At 40.4% G+C, this 20,902-nt stretch overlaps 1 protein-coding gene across 2 annotated transcripts; it reads right to left on the reverse strand.

Moving 5' to 3' along the window:
• Nucleotides 1-2,250: 2,250 nt before the first annotated feature.
• On the reverse strand, nt 2,251-17,748 carry wfs1b (Wolfram syndrome 1b (wolframin)). 2 transcript variants are annotated; one of them, XM_036568881.1, is made up of 9 exons: nt 17,550-17,748; nt 13,938-14,062; nt 12,570-12,813; nt 8,074-8,150; nt 6,262-6,406; nt 5,984-6,157; nt 5,781-5,858; nt 4,676-4,830; nt 2,251-4,351 (listed from the first exon to the last, which is right to left on the reverse strand). In XM_036568881.1, exons 3-9 carry the CDS (start codon nt 12,811-12,813, stop codon nt 2,516-2,518), a joined length of 2,709 nt encoding a protein of 902 aa, XP_036424774.1. In that variant the 5' UTR covers nt 13,938-14,062; nt 17,550-17,748; the 3' UTR covers nt 2,251-2,515. The 2 variants fall into 2 exon arrangements, with proteins under 2 accessions (XP_036424774.1, XP_036424773.1); XM_036568880.1 differs by lacking the exon at nt 13,938-14,062.
• Between the last annotated feature and the right edge of the window lie 3,154 nt (nt 17,749-20,902).

Consider the following 20,902-nt stretch of genomic DNA (forward strand, 5'->3'; position numbering starts at 1 on the left):
AACAGGGTAAAAGGGGGCTAACAAAGTATGCAGAGAAACAGATGGACTACAGTCTGTAACTGTAGAACTACAAAGTGCACCTATATAGTAAGTGGAGCTGATAAAATGGACAATGAGTGTAGAAACAAGGAGGTGGTCATAATGTTATGCCTGATCGGTGTATGTCTGTACTGTTGTACAAGAAATGTGACAGAAGAGTCGACTAAATTACGGTTTATTCCTTGTAGTGCAACATTACAGTAGTCAATAGTCATACATTGGAATCATAGGAGTAGAGACCAGCTCAGGAAGAAGGTGAGCAGAGTGCCTTAGCTTGTGGGGGGGGTGTTGCGTATCTCTGTCTGTGGCAGATCTCTGTCTGTCTAAAAACAGTACATTATCTAATGTGGTACATTATGCAGTGAGAGTCATCAGCCAGATCGATGGTGGTTGCTTACATATCAGCACCCTACAGCCAGAGACTGAACTGAAGTGGAACTGTTGACATTTTCAATAAAGAAATTGACTCTCTATGCACAGTATTTCGATTCACTTGGTCTGTGCTCCATAATTCTGCTGATGTAATAACAACTATTACTGTTGGCTTAACAAACTAGGAGAATGTTCTAGCAGGGGTGGAAAAAAGGCAGAAAAACCATACTTATATGCAAGTATTGCATCAAAGTCTTCATCAAAAGTGGAAATATGGAGTCAAAAATGTATCTGAAAATCTGAAAGTATCTATATTTAAACATACTCAGGGAAACACATGTAAAACAAATGTTTTACCTGTTAAATTGAATTGTCAGGACATATTGTTTGGAGATGTGTAATGCAATGATGTGTGATACAGTGTCTAACGTTCTTTGCCCAAAGGCAAATTAGCATACTTGAAGGCAATTTCCTTTTACATACATGTGAATTTGGTCAGATGTTTAATAAAAAAAATTATTAATGTATAGGAACTGAACTGACTGCCAAGAAGAAAAATTAAGAAAATCTCAAGACCTTTGAAGGTCTAAATAACAGTGTAAGGAGTGAAATGTATGTTTTCCAAGTATTTAAATTTTGATAATACGCGAGTAAAGTTCAAAACTTCCTAAATAAAACATAAGGGATTGTAATTGTCACTAAGCTCAAGTCTTTCCCACCCCGATGTACAGTGTTGATTTTATGCACACAGAAAAAAAGATGCACTTGCTCTTCTACAGGGAGATTCACTTGAAAGAGGCCCTGAATATTCTGTTGTAGCTCCCGTTAGAATGAAACAATCTGAACCAAAAAAATACGCTACATACCCTTGGCGTATGTGTAATCGATTGCATTACATGTGATGCTGGAAATGCTCTCGGTTTTCTGCCAGACACATGAAGGGGTGCGGGGGTACTATAAGTTGCAAACAGAGGTTAAACGTCGCAACGGCTGTCCGGCGCCTACTTCATCGCTCTGATGCAAGGGGCATCCTGGCTTGTTTAAAGCTCCATATGCTGAGGAGCTCATTGCATGTTGTTTCGTTCAGATTGCGTCGTTCTAGAAAGAGTTATTACAGAATATTCGAGGCCTCTTTCGAGTGAATCGCCCTTTAAAATACTCTAAAAGGCTCATTTGTTTCTTTAAAATATATCTAACATATTTACAAAAACCTCACAAATACATTTTTTTCACACATTTCTACTTATCTAAGGCAGCAGATCTCCACACCACTGTCTTCAAAGAAAATTAATTATTAAGTGGCCAAATAAGACACTATATTGGTAATAAAAAGAGAAAAAAAAAACTGAATACATGTTAATCCTTCATTTGGTTGTCTTCACATTTATGAAGTTCTCATGTTCCCCAGTGTTGTCTGAAAAGTGAAATCTTTGGTGAAAAGCACAAACTGCTCCAAGCACACACTCTTCCAAATGCACATTTTGTGCAAATGCTATTCTTGAGTTGATAAACTGCAGGTTTTGCCCAGACCTTTCTGATTCTTGTCCTCTAACCGGTGAAATGCCCCCTACTGATACAGTCAAGGGTTTATAGTTATCTCTGGCTGTTTGGTTTTTGTAGCAACTACTGAAGGTTTTCATGTTTCTCCCACTCACTTATTCACATTCTTATGTAGAACAGGGATAAACTCGTACCCCACTGTCTTGAACTTAAAGTACTTTTGTCAATAGTGATTTTTTTCCTCTGAAAACTTTTAGTCCAGGCCAGGAAAATCAGCCCATAAAGAGTATCCAGTACCTGCAGCCTGACTATCAGACAACTAGGCTGCTGGCCAAATAATCTGAAGCATCTTCATTTAATTCATCAGACAGCAACATCATCCTAAAAAATCTTGCCTTTTGGATTATCTTTAAGATTCACCCAGTCAGTTTTACTGAGATGACCTATCATTTTCTCACTAGACCTCCTCTCCAAAAGTGAACTGTAGGTCACCTGGATGTTTGGACAGGAGAACTTCAACACGGCTCTAGTGTGGTATGTCAGTCCTTAGGCCACGCTTGCTCTTTTGTAGTTCCGGTTACCAAAATGAAAACAGTGTCCAAGCCTAGACGGCCACTTCTGTAGCCACAGCAACATCTGCTTCAGCAGTGAGCAGGGGATGGAAGAGGAAGTTAAAGGCAAAGACAAAGGCATTGCGGGCATTAACCCTCCAGTCCTGCTCTATCTTGACTTGCCGTTGTGTTGGCACCAGAGGAGAGGTACAAGTTCTACAGTGAAGAGCTTTCAGCTCAAACACCGGCCACTTGCTGCCCAATCTGCCTTCTAGAACAGTGCTGAACTCCACAACACTGCCTGAACTGAGTGCCAACAGCACGCTACGGAACTCATTACTTGCCCGCAGCACTATGTCTTTGGTTGCATCGTCAGAGTCTTGCATTCCTTTCCCCTTCTTCTCCCCATGTGGCATACCCATGGTCACTTCGAACTTGTAACGGTCAAAACGTTTCACGTGGCACCGGTGATTTGCGAGCGCCTTTATTTGGCAGAGCGGGTCAGTGGGCCCTAGCTGAGCTGTGTCACAGGCTGGATACTCTTCACCATAAAGACAGCGGGCCCAGTCCGCTATAACGCCGGGCAGGAGGTTGACAACCGCTTGTGCTCCATTTTCTATTTCCGTCACACGGACATACTTGAAACGGCCCTCCCAGGTGACACGGTGTCCCTCAAGATGACTGCAGAGGATCTGCGTATGTGCCATGTTGCGCTCCCTCCATGCACGAGGGCCACAAATCTCGCCGTACTGCTGCCAGGTCAGGGTGGAGTTGTACACTTTCATGCCTTCGGAGCGGTAAACATAGAACCAGCTGAAGAGCAGCAGGGCCGAGATCCACACCAGGATCAGCTTGACGATGCTGCTGTGCCGTAGAGATCTGAGCACTGCAAGAGGAGACACGCTGAAACGAGTCCACCACCGAAGCAAAACAGGCAGCACGCACACACATACAGTTACTGCCATCTTGGCCAGTTCCAGTGCAAGGAACCACTGCACCAACTGCACCAGCAGTACAGCTGCCAGGGCCAGAGAAAGCACAGGCAGGGCGAAGAAGAAGAGGAAGTAGCCTACGGCAGTGCGCAGAAGTCCCAGCACGGTGGACTCATGCAGAAGGGTAACAGACAGTTCGCACCACGTGAAGCAAAGTAGGTAAGGCAGCAGCATGCTGTAGGTCCCATGAAATCCCTGGGCACTGCCCATGCGCCCACACAAGTACAGCAGGTAAAGGTACAGAATACAAGGCAGACCCACATGCAACACCAACCGGTCGCAAATTGGCACCTTGAACCATGACCCTCCCACCAGCCAAAACACCCAGCCCCCCACCAGCTCATTAGCGCAGGAGCAAACGGCAGAGGTGACTTGTGTGAGAAAAGCAAGTCTGGCGTGTTGCTGCGCCACCGGACGCAAGCTCAGGTAGCTGCTCACGGTGAAGAAGACCGCCACTGTGGCTAGTTCCGAGCATGGTAGCCAGGACTTATCTGCCACAGGGAACGAGAGTATGAGGAAAAGTGTGGAAACCAGAAAATAGAGGTGAGGTTCCAGATGGGTCCACGTGAAGTTCGACTCGGCTTGCTCCAGGTCCAACCCCGGCTCAAAATGAGCCAGCATGGCCGTCAGCGCTTTAAAGTTCTCCCAGGCCTTGCTGTTCTGGAAGACCCTCAACGTGCAGATGACCATAGAGAGGAAGGAGAGGTAGAAGATAATGAGGGGAATGACGAGAAGGAAGAAGTCTAGAGTCAGGTTGGAGATGATGAAGAAGAAAATGAGGGTGTTGACATGGTGAGTGGGGATGAGGGCGCTGATCCACTGCATTCCAGCACGGGAGGCCCAGTCAATCAACACTTCCTTTACCTCAGTCACTGCATGGAGGGGAAACTTCAGTATCTATGGGGACATGAAGAAACAGAGGATATAGGGTGTAAGAATCATTGTTGATCTACACATAGATGAATACAGTTTTGTGAACATTAGACACTGTAAATCTGACGGCCACTGTTTACATCTAAAGCAATATTTCTCAACACAGTTCTTAGCTGCAGGTTTTCGGTCCTTGATACAGTGCCAGGTATTCAGTTCATGATTGCTTTGTTCTTGGGATGGAGCAAAAAGTGGACTGTCAAGTGGGCCTCAGGGAATGGCCTGAGAAACACTGACCCAAAGGACAACACAAAGGCTCAAACTAACTGTTTTTCATGCTTTAGCTAGTACCTTCTGATGCAGAGGCAGCTCATCAGGGTTCTTCACAGGCTCTTCGTCATCATCGTCATCAACAGCAGCTGAGTCAAGAGCTGGTGTTGGCGAGATGCCTTGGGCATACCGCTTAGTGTTTTCAACAAACTCTTCTACTCCTACATAGTGAGTTCCTACATCGACATAAACACAAAAGATCATGTTTTAGCCTTTACGCTTCAGCCTTCCAAAAGTGCCCACATACACTGATCAGGCATAACATTCTGACCACCTCCTTGTTTCTACGCTCACAGTCATTTTATCAGCTCCACTTACTATATAGGTGCACTTTGTAGTTCTACAGTTACAGACTGTAGTCCATCTGTTTCTCTGCATACTTTGTTAGCTCCCTTTTACCCTGTTCTTCAGTGGTCAGGACCCCCATGGACCCTCACAGAGCAGGTACTATTTTGGGGGTGGATCATTCTCAGCACTGCAGTAACACTGATGTAGTGGTGGTGGTGTGTTAGTGTGTGTTGTGCTGGTCTGAGTGGATCAGACACAGCAGTACTGCTGGAGTTTTTTAAACACCTCAGTGTCACTGCTGGACTGAGAATAGTCCACCAACCAAAAATATCCAGCCAACAGCGTCCTGTGGGCAGCGTCCTGTGACCACTGATGAAGGACTGGAGGATGACCAACACAAACTGTGCAGCAGCAGATGAGCTATCGTCTCTGACTTTACATCTACAAGGTGGACTGACAAGGTAGGAGTGTCTAATAGAGTGGACAGTGAGTGGACAGTGTTTAAAAACTCCAGCAGCACTGCTGTGTCTGATCCACTCGTACCAGCACAACACACACTAACACACCACCACCACGTCAGTGTTACTGCAGTGCTGAGAATGATCCACCACCCAAATAGTACCTGCTCTGTGAGGGTCCGTGGGGGTCCTGACCACTGAAGAACAGGGTAAAAGGGGGCTAACAAAGTATGCAGAGAAACAGATGGACTACAGTCTGTAACTGTAGAACTACAAAGTGCACCTATATAGTAAGTGGAGCTGATAAAATGGACAATGAGCGTAGAAAACAAGGAGGTGGTCAGAATGTTATGCCTGATCGGTGTAGCTATCTTTCTCACCATCACTTGAGACAAGGCTCTCCAAGACCTTCCTCTGTTTCAGAGTAGAGCTTGAGAGTAGGTTGTTACAGGCACCATCTAGAGGAGCAGAAGGGGTATTACACTGTTAAGGGCTGAATTAGCAGGACAGAAGTAGTACAGCCACTCAAATAGATCTATTGATGACATAATAATATTCCTACATTGTAGTATAGGATTTTTACCTGTTTCTGTGTTGACCTGGCTTATGTTTTCCAGTAGTTCTGACGCAGTCACCTTTCTCTTCCTTTCTGGATTGAGTTTCCAGTACATGGACAGAGCTGCTTTTCTAACACTGCGCTCAAAACGTGACTCAGATGCCAGGGTACGCACATCCTCCCTGTTCTCCGCTGTGATGCCTGCCACGCAAATATACACCAATAGATTTGGCAGTCCATAGTCAGTTCTAATCAACTCTGAGCTCCATTAAAAGGAGTTCATAAGAATTTTGTATTTTTCCTACCTTTTCGTTCATGTAGGCACCACTGTAGCAGTTTTACAGCATCCCTGCGGCCATTTTTGGCCGCCTGCAGAAGCCACGTTACGGCAGTGACACTATTCACTTCTTCATCCTCCAGCTCAGACAGCCGTAGGTAATACCTGCCAATCTGCAAGAAAAGGTTCAATTCGTACATATTCTTATACTGGTAATAGCACCTGCCTCTAGGGCAGGGGTGTCAAATCGATACCACTAAAAGGGCCATATTTAAAAAATCTCAGCAAATCCATGGACCAGCTGTGTTTTCATTTCATATTTACTTAACACTTTGCCATGTCTGCAACAGCAAAATAGGCATTAAATACTTATTCAAAAATAATTCTTAATAAAAATAAATTGTTTTAGGTATTTTTTTTAAAAACTGCCTATTTACTTTAAATAGACACCACGCATATTTTCTTTTTGTGTAACTGCTGGCCCATATATTGTTGTTGGGGGTCAAAACGCACACTATGTTGCAGTGCATGCTGGGGACTGCAGTGCATCTCAGGGTGAAATGGGCTAATAAGGATAGAAATTTAAAATAATTTCATTATTTTAAATTAATTTCATGGGCCAAATAGGACTGTGTCACGGGCCTGACTTGGCCTGCAGGCCTTGTGTTTGACATATGGGCTCTAGGGTGTTTTCCCTCTGCACAAGGTATCAGAAAAGTGGAAGTGTGCTTTTCCACTGGACATCAGTCTAGTACCGAAGGTTCCGGTTTTATGATTTTTGCTAACTGCTCAAGATGGGGACCAACAGGACATAATAGTGCATGAGGGCATTTGTCATTTGTCTTTAATAACACTCGCAGATGATGTCGTTGACTTAGTGAGTTCATTACTCTTCTAGTTGGAGCACCATTACATGACCAATAAGTGCGCAAGAACATAAGCTAGAATGACATTCATGTTCATGTGCCGATTGCTCTTTTTAGAATCATTTCTTTCTAAAAGAGTAACACTAACACCGTTATCATTTATGCACGTATCCACAGAGCAAGTGTTTTTTCTTTTTTTTTTCGAGTCCAGAAGAGCAGCCCCTCTGGAATGTCATTTCATGTGTACACAACTAGGGTTAAACTAAGATAGTAAACTAACAATAAGTTAAAATAGACGGTTACACATAAAAACGACCAAAAAGACAATTAAATCGTTTATTATTATGATGGATCAGGAGGTCTCTCACAAGTGGAAAATGAACTAGAACTGTAAGTTTTGTCAGTTCCCACCTGGATCGGTTCTTATTTTTGATTGTACATTTGAAAAACAGTCTAATGTACCCATGTACTTGGTCATGCTGTCTCTTAGTGGGCACATTTAAACCTATTTTTTAACATTCAGTTTTTATTTTTTTGTTATGAGATTTTGCAGAAATACATTTGTTGCCTAGAAGCAACACTGTGACAGTGGAATGGATTTAGCCAGTCACAAACCAGGTCTCACCACCTCAGGGAACACGGCTCTATATCATTTCTTCCCATTGTCGCAAAATGTTGCCTCAAGGCAACATACTCCAAAAGGACGCCTGCACACCTTTTTTTTTTTCGAATTTAATAATCAGATCTGAAAAAATTAATCAAGAATAATTCTATGCAAGAAAAGTGAATTGAATATGTTTTTTAATTGCTCTCATAATGCGTACAGTAGAGGGTTAATATGTAGGAAATGCGGACGTGGTTGGAACATCATGATATTTAAAACGTCACTGCTCTTTTGTGTCCTGTAAAGCTCAGCTGTTGTATCAGGCATATAAATATGTGGCTGTCCATGTGCGCATGTGTGGGTTTCTGACCTCTGTCTGGGCTTTGGAGTCTCCATTCTTAGCTCTCTGCATAAGTTCCTCTGTGTTCAGCCCCTCTGGAATGTCCCCTGGGAGATTAGAGGGAGAACACAGATAGAGTCACTGACACACTGAACATTGTCGCACCACGCTTGTGCTTTTTACGTAGCTGTTAATGACATTTCTTGTCAAACACATCACCTTACCATCACTACTACAACCATAAATGTCAGAACTAATTAGGAAAACTAATAAAACATGGCAAAAACTGATCATCTTAACAATATTTCAACATTCTTAACCTTCACAATTATTACTGACTTTATAAGAATTATTCAGTAGCTACTATGAAACGTAGTTGAAATGTAACTGTTGTAGTTATGAGAGTGAGGCATTAAAATATGAGTTTAAGGGGTTTATGGGGTTTAAGATTAGCCTTAAAGGGGAATTCCACCAATTTATCAGTTTCTCCATAATTCAATCGAGATGTAAACAAAGTCATTCAGGGTTTGATGTGAAGTGATTCACTGTAGAGAAACATACAGACTCTCATTCCTTTACAGTGTTAGTGGTGGGAACCAGGGGTCGCCATGTCTACTTCGCAATTATGGCCATTTTGTTTGCTTTCCAAAATGACCCATGAACCTTCATGAGTTTTTATATTTAATGCTATTGATGGTAAAACAATGGTACACCTGAAAAAAGTTCTCTTTTAATACTATTTTTTCTTGCGATGCATTGCATGTACCTCTCCACCATGAGTTGATTAAAAAACCTTCCACCAAACTACTGCAAACCATTTCATATAGTAGCTTTCTACAGTGTAGAATTGAAATGCTTTTGGATGTCCAATTCCTATCACCACTGCTGTGAACAATTCTAAATTGTTAAGTTTTTTCTAGAACAGAGCATTTCATATCAAGCCATTATGAATGACTTTGTTTACATCTTAACCACTGAAATATGCAGAAATTGTGACAAATCTGTGGAATTCACATTGATTCTAATAGTCCCTTTGCCTTTGTTCTTGAGCCCCATGAAGCTTCAAGCGGATTACGGACAGAACTTCCGACAAAGTGTAAACAGACTATACATTTTAAATAATTTAAATGCTAATAACAGCCTAACATGATGAGAAATGTGGGAATAAAGAAAAATGTAAAATTCATTGTGGAGGGCCGAAATGCTTTCGCGCCGATGTCCGTCATCAACCTGTCAAGAAAAGCAATACAATTACACAGTCAACCAGAGTTAAACCAGAGCTAAAATAATGCTCCTTCTATGGTATCAGAGACATTATAAATGAGGAGACTGGTCACTGCTTGAAATATGAATGAAAAAGCTTGTGATGCTCTACATGGTGTCTGTTTACTGTGAAAGTCCCACCCTTCAAGAAAAAGAGTCAGTCAGCTTGCTGGTTACGCCATGACTGGGGAAAGCCCCTCCCCTTTTATGGAGATCTGTGCAAGCGCAGCAGCCAAATCAACACGAAAAAAAGACGTTTTTGTGTGTTACTGGGTCAAACGTTACAAACTACTTATGAGGTTTTTTCAGATTTTATCAGTGATTTCAAATATGCTTCTGAAAAGCTCATCTGACTTTCAGTTTCAAATATTTAGGTCTCTCCCTATTCAAAGAGACAGGAGCGGGTTAACAGACTTTGATAGTATTTGGATGGATGGATGGATGGATGGATGGATGGATGGATGGAACTTTATTGATCCCAGGGAAATTGCAGCGTTTCAGTAGCAACATATAATTGCACATAAACTTTCATATACTATGCAGAAAAATAGAACTAAATCTAGACATAAGTTAAAGTACAAGAGAAATAAAATAAAAGTATATTTATTTACATATTTACATGGTATATGGAACAGATTTGCTGTATTTACATGACAGCAGGCACTGAGTGGTATGAGGTTAACTAAAAGCACATATTATAGACATAACTGACTCGGCGTTGCATCAATATTACAGTGTAAAGTGCATAGTGAAAGTGTCACTACAGTAATAGTTATGATATATTTCACAGTGTGTATTAATCGGAGAGGAGATGCAGTGATGCGCCAAGCTAGCAGGGTTAGCTCAGCATTATGCTGGATTTTGAGGTCAGCTTCTGTCAGCTTAAGTCCTTTAGTGAGGGCCTGAACTCATCGTTTATTATTGGAGCGTCAGCCTGTTAGCGGTTAGCTTTCTGCTAACCTGGTCTAGTGACAGCAGAATATACATGTAATATAATGTATAAAGCACTTACACAGAGTCTGTTAGCAGCTACCTTTGATGTTCGGCTCGCACTCACTCAGCTGTAGTGACAGCCATGAATTGCACCTTATCCCAGAATGCCTCAGAGACATTAAACGGGACAGAACGATAACAAGTAAGCACACTTTCCTTGACTAAAACAGTGATGAACGGTACTTCCACTGCCCATCAGCCATAATCTCAAAATACAGCGGTCATGTAAAAAGACGGTAGATAGAGGTATCAGCTAAGTCTATACAGTGACTCATCATGCTGGAACCATAGATATACATACCAGGATGCCGCGTTGGGTCCAGCCAGGCAGGTCAACGGCGCCGCCATTTTGGGGCGGTCAACATCACTGCTGGACTGCATTCGGCACCATTACAGAGCGGCAGTTTAAGAAAGATACTGTCCAAAATTACACTATTTCAGGAATATCACACTCAGAAAGTGGGATAGGATTATATAACGGAGGTGATCCACACTCATGTCTGTGAGATGTGTATTGTTTGTGTGATGTTTGTGTGTAGATATGGCTGTGTGGTTAATGAGGCACAGAGAACCTGTTGATGTGATTGTTTTTCCTCTGGTTTTATATTAAGCTTATTTCATTTAATAGTCTATTCAGGAGATATTAACTTTATGTGGTATTTATTTTTTTCCCGTTCCACTTTAAATGGTGCAGCTTTGGGCACCAGAAAGTGACTGCTGCACCATTTAAGGTGGAAAGGGAAAACATTTCACATCCACATTGATGGATTTGCTGATTATGTTTTACCAAAGTGCTAAACTCACTTTAGGTGCAGACTGAATACCTTCCTGCTGGTCCGGACGGCTAATTATCACGATCAGTTATTAAAGTAATAAAAGCTACCGAGAGCAGTCAGTGCAGTCTAGATTAATCTGTGTCTGAGAATTATAACAAAACAAATTTGGTGAAAATCAGTTGAGTAGTAAGGAAGTTGTGGCTGATTTAATCCTGAGACTCATCGTCTCTCAATACAAGTGAATTTGTTCACAAGCAGACCTTGACCTCTCCAACATGGCGGACGCGCAAACGTATGGTCTCAGATAGAGAACAACAGACAATGCAGCATCTAGGAATGTATATCTATGGCTGGAACACCTCTCTCTCTGTGTGTGTATTTATGTGTGTGTGTGAGAGAGAGAGAGAGCGAGAGAGAGCGAGCGAGAGAGAGAGAGAGAGAGAGAGAGAGAGAGAGAGCCACATCGGGGTCACATTCCTGATTTAAATGCCCCCTTTGCATATGCACTTGCTTGCATGACCACACTTGCAGTGATTGGTCAAAGCAGTTTGCTGACGGAATTCATGTAAACTTTCCTTTAAGGACAAAGCCTTTCATTCAAATTACACCATCTTACTTTTGAACCAGGTCTGCTGTCCTGAGGGCTGAAAGATTAATCGTTTTTATATCGAAATCGCAATTTGAAAGCGGGCAAATTTAAAATCATAAGAGCCGCAATTTTTAGTATAGTTTTATAGTCTATTATCAACAACACTCTTAAAAAAAGATGGTTCTTTAAAGAAAATAATTCCATGAACAGTCAAGGAACCCTTTGCCTGATTAAATGGTTTGTTGCATTGTGAAAAGTTCTTTAAACGATGAAGAATGTGCTGTATATGGTTCTATATAGAACCTTTTCTTCTATTATTATGATGCCAAACTTGGAACAATATAAAACCCCTTTTTAGTGCTATATAGAACCATCTACAACACATTCTCTATCAATCTGAAGAACCGTTTCACAATGCAAAGAAGCATTTAATCATGCAAAGTGTTCTCTGATTACTCATGGTTCTATATGGAACCATTTTCCTCACTGAAGAACCCTTAAAGAACCATCTTGTTAAAGCGTGAATGTTGATATGTTGCGAGGTTTAGGTAGGGAAATTTAACATAGTCACATGGAGCTTGTCAACGGCTTTCAGATGAATCAGAAGCAACCAAACATCAGTGTGCTGTGACATCACAACCACAAATGACTGGCAGGCTGGTGCTCTGTGTTAGGCTTTCAAGCCTCAAGCCAAAAACAAAAAAAAGGATATGCTGGTCAATAGTGGTCAGAAAAATCGCAATTAGATATTTTGTCAAAATCGTTCATCCCTATCTTGAGGTGCACTTTCCAGACACTTAAAAGATTTACACTGACATTTATAGAAGCAGCACAGCTGAGAGCATCTGTCAGCTCGAAGGTCAGTGTGATCTGCACTGGTGTCTGCATGGCAGGTGCATCTATACCTGCACGAGACAAAGCTGCCTGTGGAGGAGGTCCAGCAGACGGCGGGTTTTCGGTCACCATAGTAACATCCCTGGCTGCGTTAAGCTGAGAGCGACCTCTCTGCAGGGCAGGACGTGGGGGCGGAGACACTCGAGTGGACGAATCAGGGGTTGAGGAGGTGGATACTGAAGGAGGGGTGTGTGCAGACACAAGAGAGGCTAGAGAGGGGGAAGCAGGGGGTGGGGGTCCCACAGCTGGATCCATCTGTAATAGAGGGGGAAAAAAAAATAAAAATATATATATATAATATAATATATATATATATATATATATATATATATATATATATATATATATATATATATATATATACACACACACACACATACACACACACACAGAGTACACAAAACACAGTAGTGCTGTTTCCTCATCACTGAAAACTACTACATACAGTACTGTGCTAAAGTCAGAGACCACTCTTCATTTAATCAATTCCCAGAGTCATTACTGATTCATATTTTCAACTTCAGGAAAAAAAGTAAAAGACATGTAACAGAAAATTACACAGAAGCCAACTAATTATAATGTTTTTCAGTGTCTCCACCCTTTGCCTTTACTACAGCTTCCATTATTTTGGGAGATTTTGCTTTCAGTTTTTCTGCTTCTCATAATTCCAGTAAGCTCATTTGCTTGATTTGCAAAATAAAAAAAATATATAAAATCGCTGTTATTGGAAGAAAAACCTTGTATCTCCAAAATGGTTACAGGAGAAGGAAAAACCTACTTTACTTTTAATGTCAATGGAACCAGACTTTTTTCCAAGTCATTTTGGGTCATTTCTTTGGGTCAAGTTCTTCAAAATATCTCCAACTTCTCCTTTACATATTCATTTTGCAGTCCACCAGGCTAAAACAACATTTTCATAGCCCAGTTCAGCTACTTTAAGAACAGTGCTGTACATTGCTGTTTTTCCAAAATTTGAAAAAACAGATCCTATAAAACATACAATTTTTATGCAGTTGCATGAGACTAATAATTGAATTCCTGCCCTTTTGCATTAGTGCATTTGAATAACACTGTTACGTGGTTGTTATTACTTTTAAAGACTGTATCTGCAATTCAGAGAAAACTATGAGTGATCATCTTTTAGGTTGAAAAAGCAGCAAACAACAACACAAATTTCAGAAATCCTTCAGGCCCTTTAGACAACACCAGAGTTTTCTGACTTTTTACAGGTTTGTTAGTGCTCAGTTTTGATCAATATGATACTGTATCTAATAGAGAACTCAGACTCTGGGCTAGGGCTGAAATATGAATGTTTTTAATTAAAATTCACAGTTTAAGAGTGCAATTTTTATTACAGCCCTTATTAATTACTGTCTTACATCTTAAGTGGGCTAAAATAGAGCTCCAGAGCGGCACAACTATCTAAGCGTTGGCCTTTTCATCAGGCGATGCCCCAGCCATCTGTGGTCAGGAGTCCAAGACAGATTAACACAGCAAAATCCACCTAGCACGATGCAAAACAACACAGGTTAGCTGAACATCACTGGCAGTTAGCGTTCTCCTCCAAGCGCGCTGAGCTGCCCAATGTTTCACGTGTCTCGGAGGGAGTATGTGCTCGTCTTCACTATCCCAGCTTGGTAGCATCGTGTGATTGGGGCAGAACATAGTTACCAAGTGGAATTATCAATAATCAAATTGTGGAGATAACTGGGTAAAAAAATAATAAAATTGAAAAATAACCTAATAAACACAACTTTAACTAAACAGCAGTAACTGTAAATGTTCAAGCCTCAAGCCAAAAAAGGTGAATATGCTGGTCTTCTTGCCCAAAATAACAGACCTGAAAATTAATTTATAGAAAATAATAGCAATTAAAATTGCAGTTACAATATTGTTCAGAAAAATAACAATTAGATATTTGCCCAAAGCCCTTAACTCTACTCTGGCCTCTCTGTAGGTCATATTTTTTTAACATGACATGTGTTACCTAAGGACTGCGCAGTGACCAGGTTACCCTGGTTACTACACAACTGTAATATGATTGCGTTTGCACATTGGTAATAAAAACTTATAAATAACTAACAAATTGTACATAACTGTATACAATAAATAGCAAGCTAAACTATTTCAGTATGCTAATGACACTGAGTCATGTTACTGCTGTGTCATGTAACCCTCATGTGATTTTAACTTTCAGTTCCTCGGCTTCTTCTGAACTGGAGCCACTTCGATGTTACACATAAATCTGCCACATTACTGACAGCTAGAAGACTAACTACATACATCTCACTTCCATGCACTCAAGGAATGTTTGATAGATTTGTACTTTCCTGACCATTCTGAAATGGCCACACATTTACTTCTACTACTAAGCGTGTTTTTGTGTTTAACTGCATTATATAGTGGGGACATCATCCGTACTAGGGCTGAACGATTTGGGGAAAATGTCCGTTCTGATCATGTTCGTCGTGTCATAGTGAAAGTTTATAACGGTGGGAGCAGAAACTGGTCTGCAGAGGAGACGAAGTTTATGCTCTGATCTTTAAAAGACGGCGGTGGGACGGACGTCCAGCTTATGTGTCTCAGAACACGACGTCTTCCTCTCGGCCTTCTTTAATAAGGACATGTGAAGCACGTTTTCCTGAGTCTGACATCATTTTAAAGCGATTAAAAACACAAGCACTGCTCACTGCTGCTCATCTCACTGTGACTGGACCTCACGTGATGTTTGCTGTCATGGTAACGTTTACTCTAAGTGGTACTCCGCGCATGCGTCATTTTGGATCTGATTACTTGTAGTGAGCATGTAAACGGAGATTTTCCATCAGATTGTTGAACAGAGTGAGAAAACACCTCAGTCTTAATCTATAATCAGAATATATTCAATCAGCTTGGCAAAAATCTTCGCATGTAAACATAATGACTCTTAATACATTCTGCTACTGCTATTCTAAGTTACTCAGTAGTTTTTTGACCTGCTATGCTTGGACTTCCACACAAGTTGTTTTTCAGATCCTTTTACTTTTACTGGAGTCTTCATGTGACTGAAATAACACTAGTTTCACTTGATTATGGGGTTAGGCTGCACTACCCACCTCTGGCAACAGAGGAAAACACTTGTTTCTTTGGTAAAGCGCTTCAAAGGTCCCACAGTACACACTTAAAGATGATTCTTCAAGGGTTCTTCAGCAAAGGCAGTAGTTCTATTTAGAACCATGAGTTCTACATAGAACCGTTTCATGCTTAAATGGTTCTCTGCATAGTTTTTCAGATTGCTGGAGAATGTGTTGTATATGGTTCTATATAGAAAATCTTTGAAAATGGTTCTATACAGCACCAAAAAGGGTTCTTCTATTATAACAATGTCAAGCTTGTAACAATAGAACAACTCTTTTTGATGCTATAATAGAGCCATTTTCAAAAAGGTTCTACACAGAAGGTTCTACAGAAACGTCTACTCTTCTCTCTCTCCATAGGCGTCACTGGTGTTACTGATCGTCACTGGTGTTACACATAATAAAGGAACACCAGAGACATTTTTAATGAAAAATGCATTTTGCAAATACATTTCACAATTAATAAAGTAGGTCACACAAGTGACGTCAACTAAAAGCTTCAACTGAAATCATGAGCTAAATGAGAAAATGTCTGATGACTGAAAGACACAGTGGACTCACCATGTGCTTTTCTTCATAGATCTTCAGAAAACAGGTAAAAGGAAGTCAAGCAATGCTATCAGTGTGATTTTTATTTCAAAATAAGAGAATTTTTGTCACACAGTAACACCAGTGACACGACTCCTGGAGAACACAACTTTCATTATATATTTTATAATATTTATTTGGCATTTGTTTTCTTTATGTCATTTAAATCATATATTTCATAGTCACGTTTAGAATACTGCAGTTGAAATAGCAGAAAAATACCTCAAAATATGGCCTCAGCCTTCACACACTGTGGGGACGAGCTCTTCTGTGGTGCTTGGAATTCTATATGATTGATTTAAAAACCAATATTGCAAAATTGAGGCTCAAGAAGGTGTAACTGTTAAAATAACATTGTTTTATTTTAAAATATAAATAAATTGTAACCCTTACATGTTTTTCAAGTGTAATATATCTGTAAACGCTAGGGAGACAAAAATGGACGTTTCCACAGAATGACTCAGAACCATAGACAGCACATTCTACATCAATGTGAAGAACCATTTCACCATGCAGAGAGAATTTTAAGCATAAAATGTTTAACCATTCCCTTCACTAAGGAATCATCTTTTGAAGTGTGTCCTGCTCACCAAACACAACAATGACAGTCAAGGCCGTGCAGTGACAGTAGTAGTATGTGTGGTAAAGCACCTGGCACTGTGTCAGCTCATAACTACGTGTTGTCCTCTCAACCTTGTGGCAGATCTAGTGGTCAGTTTCAGATACCACAGAACCCCCCAGCGACCACGTGATGCACCTTGTCAACAGCACTTCACTGCCAGGCTGGCAGGAGCAAAACATAGCGACCTCAGTTGTCCTCTTTCCTGTTTTAACTATCTTTCAACAAAAAAAAACTGTAAAAGCTGACCACTTAGTAAAGGTGGGCAGCTGTGAGAGCACAACTGGAATAAAACAGCAGTCCAACACAGCGCTGTCCTCAGAAGAAAACCTCGCATCTCCAAAATGGTAACTTTACAGGAGAAGGAAAAAACCTACTTTACTTTTAATGTAAGTCAATGGAACCAGACGTCTCTCCAAGTCATTTTGGGCCAGTTTTTCTGGCCCATTCTTAATGAAATTTACATACAATGTAAAGAGCAACAGGTATTTTCGAATTATGTCAAAAACTGAAAAACAACAAAAATGAAGATACGAGGTTTTCGTCCGGCAGCAGCGACACTGACAGTGACAGTGGGATCATACCCACACAGCGTGGCTCGGTCATTTAGCGCTTATAAGCTTTAATAAACAGAGCTAACGAAGCTACACAGAGCCAGGACCACTCACCCGGCTCTCCTCTGACCAAACACACGGAGAAATCACTCTCAAATTCAGCTCACTCCGCCAGCGGGGTCACCCAGGTGGTCATCCTCCACCTGCCTTTGTGTGTGAGTGTGTTTTAAAGCCCCCCACAGCATCGACACAGTCAGAGGCTCCAAAGCTCCAAAGGTGAAGCTACCCGTCCAGCTGTTCCTCTCTCAATAAACCCCGCCCACCGCGGCAGGGCGTTGTGCTATTGGATAACAACGCTGACGTACCGTGTCCGACCTCCTGACGCTTTTGGCGCTCACTGAATGCCAAAATAAAAGTCCTTAAATATACAGTAGTATGAAAAAATGGTGCGCCCCCGGTCAAATTGTATTTTTAAAATTAAAATAATATACAGGACACATTTCTGTACATTATAACACATAATTGCAGTTTATTTAACATACTGGAAATAAGCATAAAATGTGGCCTGTGCAAAAATACGTTTTGAGTATCATTTCACATTTGGTTAACATACATTTTTGCTTCATTAAAGTATGATTTAACTGAAACCTATATATATATATATAATGCAGTGGCAGACAATATATTTTCTAGTAAACCATTTTAAAAAATCTGTTTTGGCAATATTTTAGAGAAACATTTGATAAGTAATGAGCATGTTTTTTGTTCAATTTTTTCTTTTTTTGTGCGTTTTACTCTTGATATCCAGGTGACAGTTAACAACAATGCGTATCATTTATTAACTGTGCTCTCTGTTTGGTTAGTGTTTACAATACTGTGTATAAGTGGTGTAACTTTTAGTGAAGCAGAACAAAACAGCCCATTGAAGACAAGATCTTGTGTGTCAGGCATTCTTTTAAGCATAAAATATGAGCTCATTACATTTATTAATGCATATTCAAATGTCGTCTGATACCGTTATTTAGAAAATATCATGCATTTTGTCAACATTGCCCACTATCAGTAATGTGACTTGCGAAATGATGCCTAACATGAGGTCACATACCGTATGTAACATGAATATGATGTTTGAGGAAATAATAGCACTGAATATTGCTTTGTCTTTTAAACTCATTAACCCCAGTTTTTAGACATGCACTACACTACCTGTCTTATCTGTGTGACTACGGTGATAAAGAGACTATATTTGGGTACAAAATGTCTTTTGGCTTATTTAAGACAATGTTTTTTACATATACATGACCAATAATGTTGTATTGGTTACGTGTGTCTGATAGAGTCTATCTAGCCTCTCACAGTAAATGCTATTGTTTGATGTACAGAGTGGTATTACTACATTACAGTTACAGGCAGTGCGTCTTCTGCTGGTGCAGTCAGAGATAATAATAATAATAATAATCATAATAATAATAATAATAATAATAATAATAATCATTTTATTTATATAGCACATTTCATGCCGGTGGCAGCTCAAAGTGCTTTACAGACAGGTGATAAAACATAGTTATACAAGAAATCATTTGTATTTATACTATGTATTTGGTATTTGTTTGAATTTAATTTCCACGTTCATCTCGCACAGCTCGGATTTATATGAAAGGCAGCTCATGAACGGGTCTGAATGAATTGTTTGGTTGCCAGTTTTACCACCAGGGGGCGCTGCAATCACTGAAATGAAAGAGAAGAGCTGGTAACTGCACACAAATAATGAATCAAGCAGTAACTCTTTTCCCAAATCAGCAAAATCAAACCTTCACAGTTCTACAGAAACACTAGAAGTCTATTAAATCGCTATTGTTGTGTGAAGAGGCTTATTGAGGCCCTTTATGAATGAATGACCAATAGTATTCACAGTTAAGTTAAAATTGCTTCAGGTGATTTTAAAACTATTTTTATGTTGTTATTTAAATGATTTAGTACTTAAATGATTTAAACGATTTAGACAAACCTTTGACTAAATTACATTAGGCATGTTGCCCTAAGACAGGGGTTCCCAAAAACCAGTCGTGGGAACCTATGCTCTGCTCATTTTTGTGTTTTCACTAGAGAACATACAGAGAGGAGAATTGCCGCTCTGTAATGTCTTCCGGGTTTCTCAAACGCTAGAGGGCGCTCCCGAGCGAGTCCAATATGAATGGGTTAAGAAGGAGCATTTGAGCAAAATCATAGTTTATAAATGCTTAAACGTTTTTAATGTAAATGAATACAATCATTTCCTGAACACAGAACAGCATAAAACATTTTAACACTGCTGTTATATTTTTAAGAGCTTTTGAACTCAAGTTAGGAGTTTAAAATTGGCGCCTCATGTACGTTCATATTGTCTGTGAGCGTGAACAGCCAATGAGCTGCTCTGCTCGCCAACCAATCAGCACTCAGTAGCAGTAATGTTACCGTCCTGCTGCCCGAAACCCGTTTGCTGTAGAAAAAAGGAAACATACAGGTAAGATTTCTTTCTTTTTTAGTGAAATCCATCCTTCTACTTTCTAGAATTAAAGGAAAGTTCTGGGCGAGTGATTAGAAACTATTTTAACTTTTCGTTGTTAGCTGTTTAGCTCCATTCACCCCATTCATTGAGGACTTGCTCGTGGGCGCCCTCTGATGTTTTGCAGTGCTGTTTTTGATATAATGAGGGAAATAGGAAGAGGCCAGGCTCCTCATAAACTGTCTCTGTTTCCCCTACTCTACACACCTGAACCAGCCCACATGGATGTTGTTTATTAGTTAAGAGTTGAATCAGGTGTGTTAGATGAGACCTAGCATAAAAACATGTATAATGTAGGGTCTCCAGGACTGGAATTGGAGGGATAACCCTCCTGTTATCTTCAAACTTATACTTGTGGTCACTCACCAGTAAGAGTTTACATGCACTGAGAAATCTGACTACCGAGCTAAAATCCAGCTCTCTTTGTCGGATCCGATTATGATCGGTTTATTGAGTGCATATGAACACACTCATTCTTATTGTTGGGTTGAGAGTGGTCTTCCACCCAAAAATTTTCAGCCATGAGCAGCTCTGTAGTCAGAAACTGACCACTGATGAAATGCTAGAGGACGGCTAACACAAACTGTGCATCAGCAGATGAGCTACAGTCTCTAACTGTAGCTACAAAACAGGGCTTTCTAACAAAATGGCTGGTAAACAGAGTTGGGCAGAATACTTGGAAAAAGTAGTCATGACTAAATACTAGATACACTTCTGAAATTATGCAGTAATGTATTCAGAAAACATTTAGTACATATCTAAAAAGTACATGGTTAAAAACCACAGTTGTCATTTTTTAATTTAATCTAATTTAATGTTTGTCGCTGTAACTGAGCTCAGTAACACTGAGATTAATAACTGATCACATTGATTTATCAGTCTACTCAGGCTTTAGCAGAGCTCAGTTACACTGAGATTAATA

This window comes from Colossoma macropomum, unplaced genomic scaffold, assembly GCF_904425465.1.
Source record: "Colossoma macropomum unplaced genomic scaffold, Colossoma_macropomum, whole genome shotgun sequence".
NCBI lineage: Eukaryota > Metazoa > Chordata > Actinopteri > Characiformes > Serrasalmidae > Colossoma > Colossoma macropomum.

Coding starts and splice junctions, on each gene's coding strand:
- wfs1b (XM_036568880.1), bottom strand. CDS start 12,813: ATGGATCCAGCTGTGGGACCCCCACCCCCTGCTTCCCCCTCTCTAGCC. Junction 6,407..8,073: donor ACTCCAAAGCCCAGACAGAG/GTCAGAAACCCA, acceptor CTTTTCTTGCAG/ATTGGCAGGTATTACCTACG. Junction 4,831..5,780: donor GAGCCTTGTCTCAAGTGATG/GTGAGAAAGATA, acceptor ATGTCGATGTAG/GAACTCACTATGTAGGAGTA.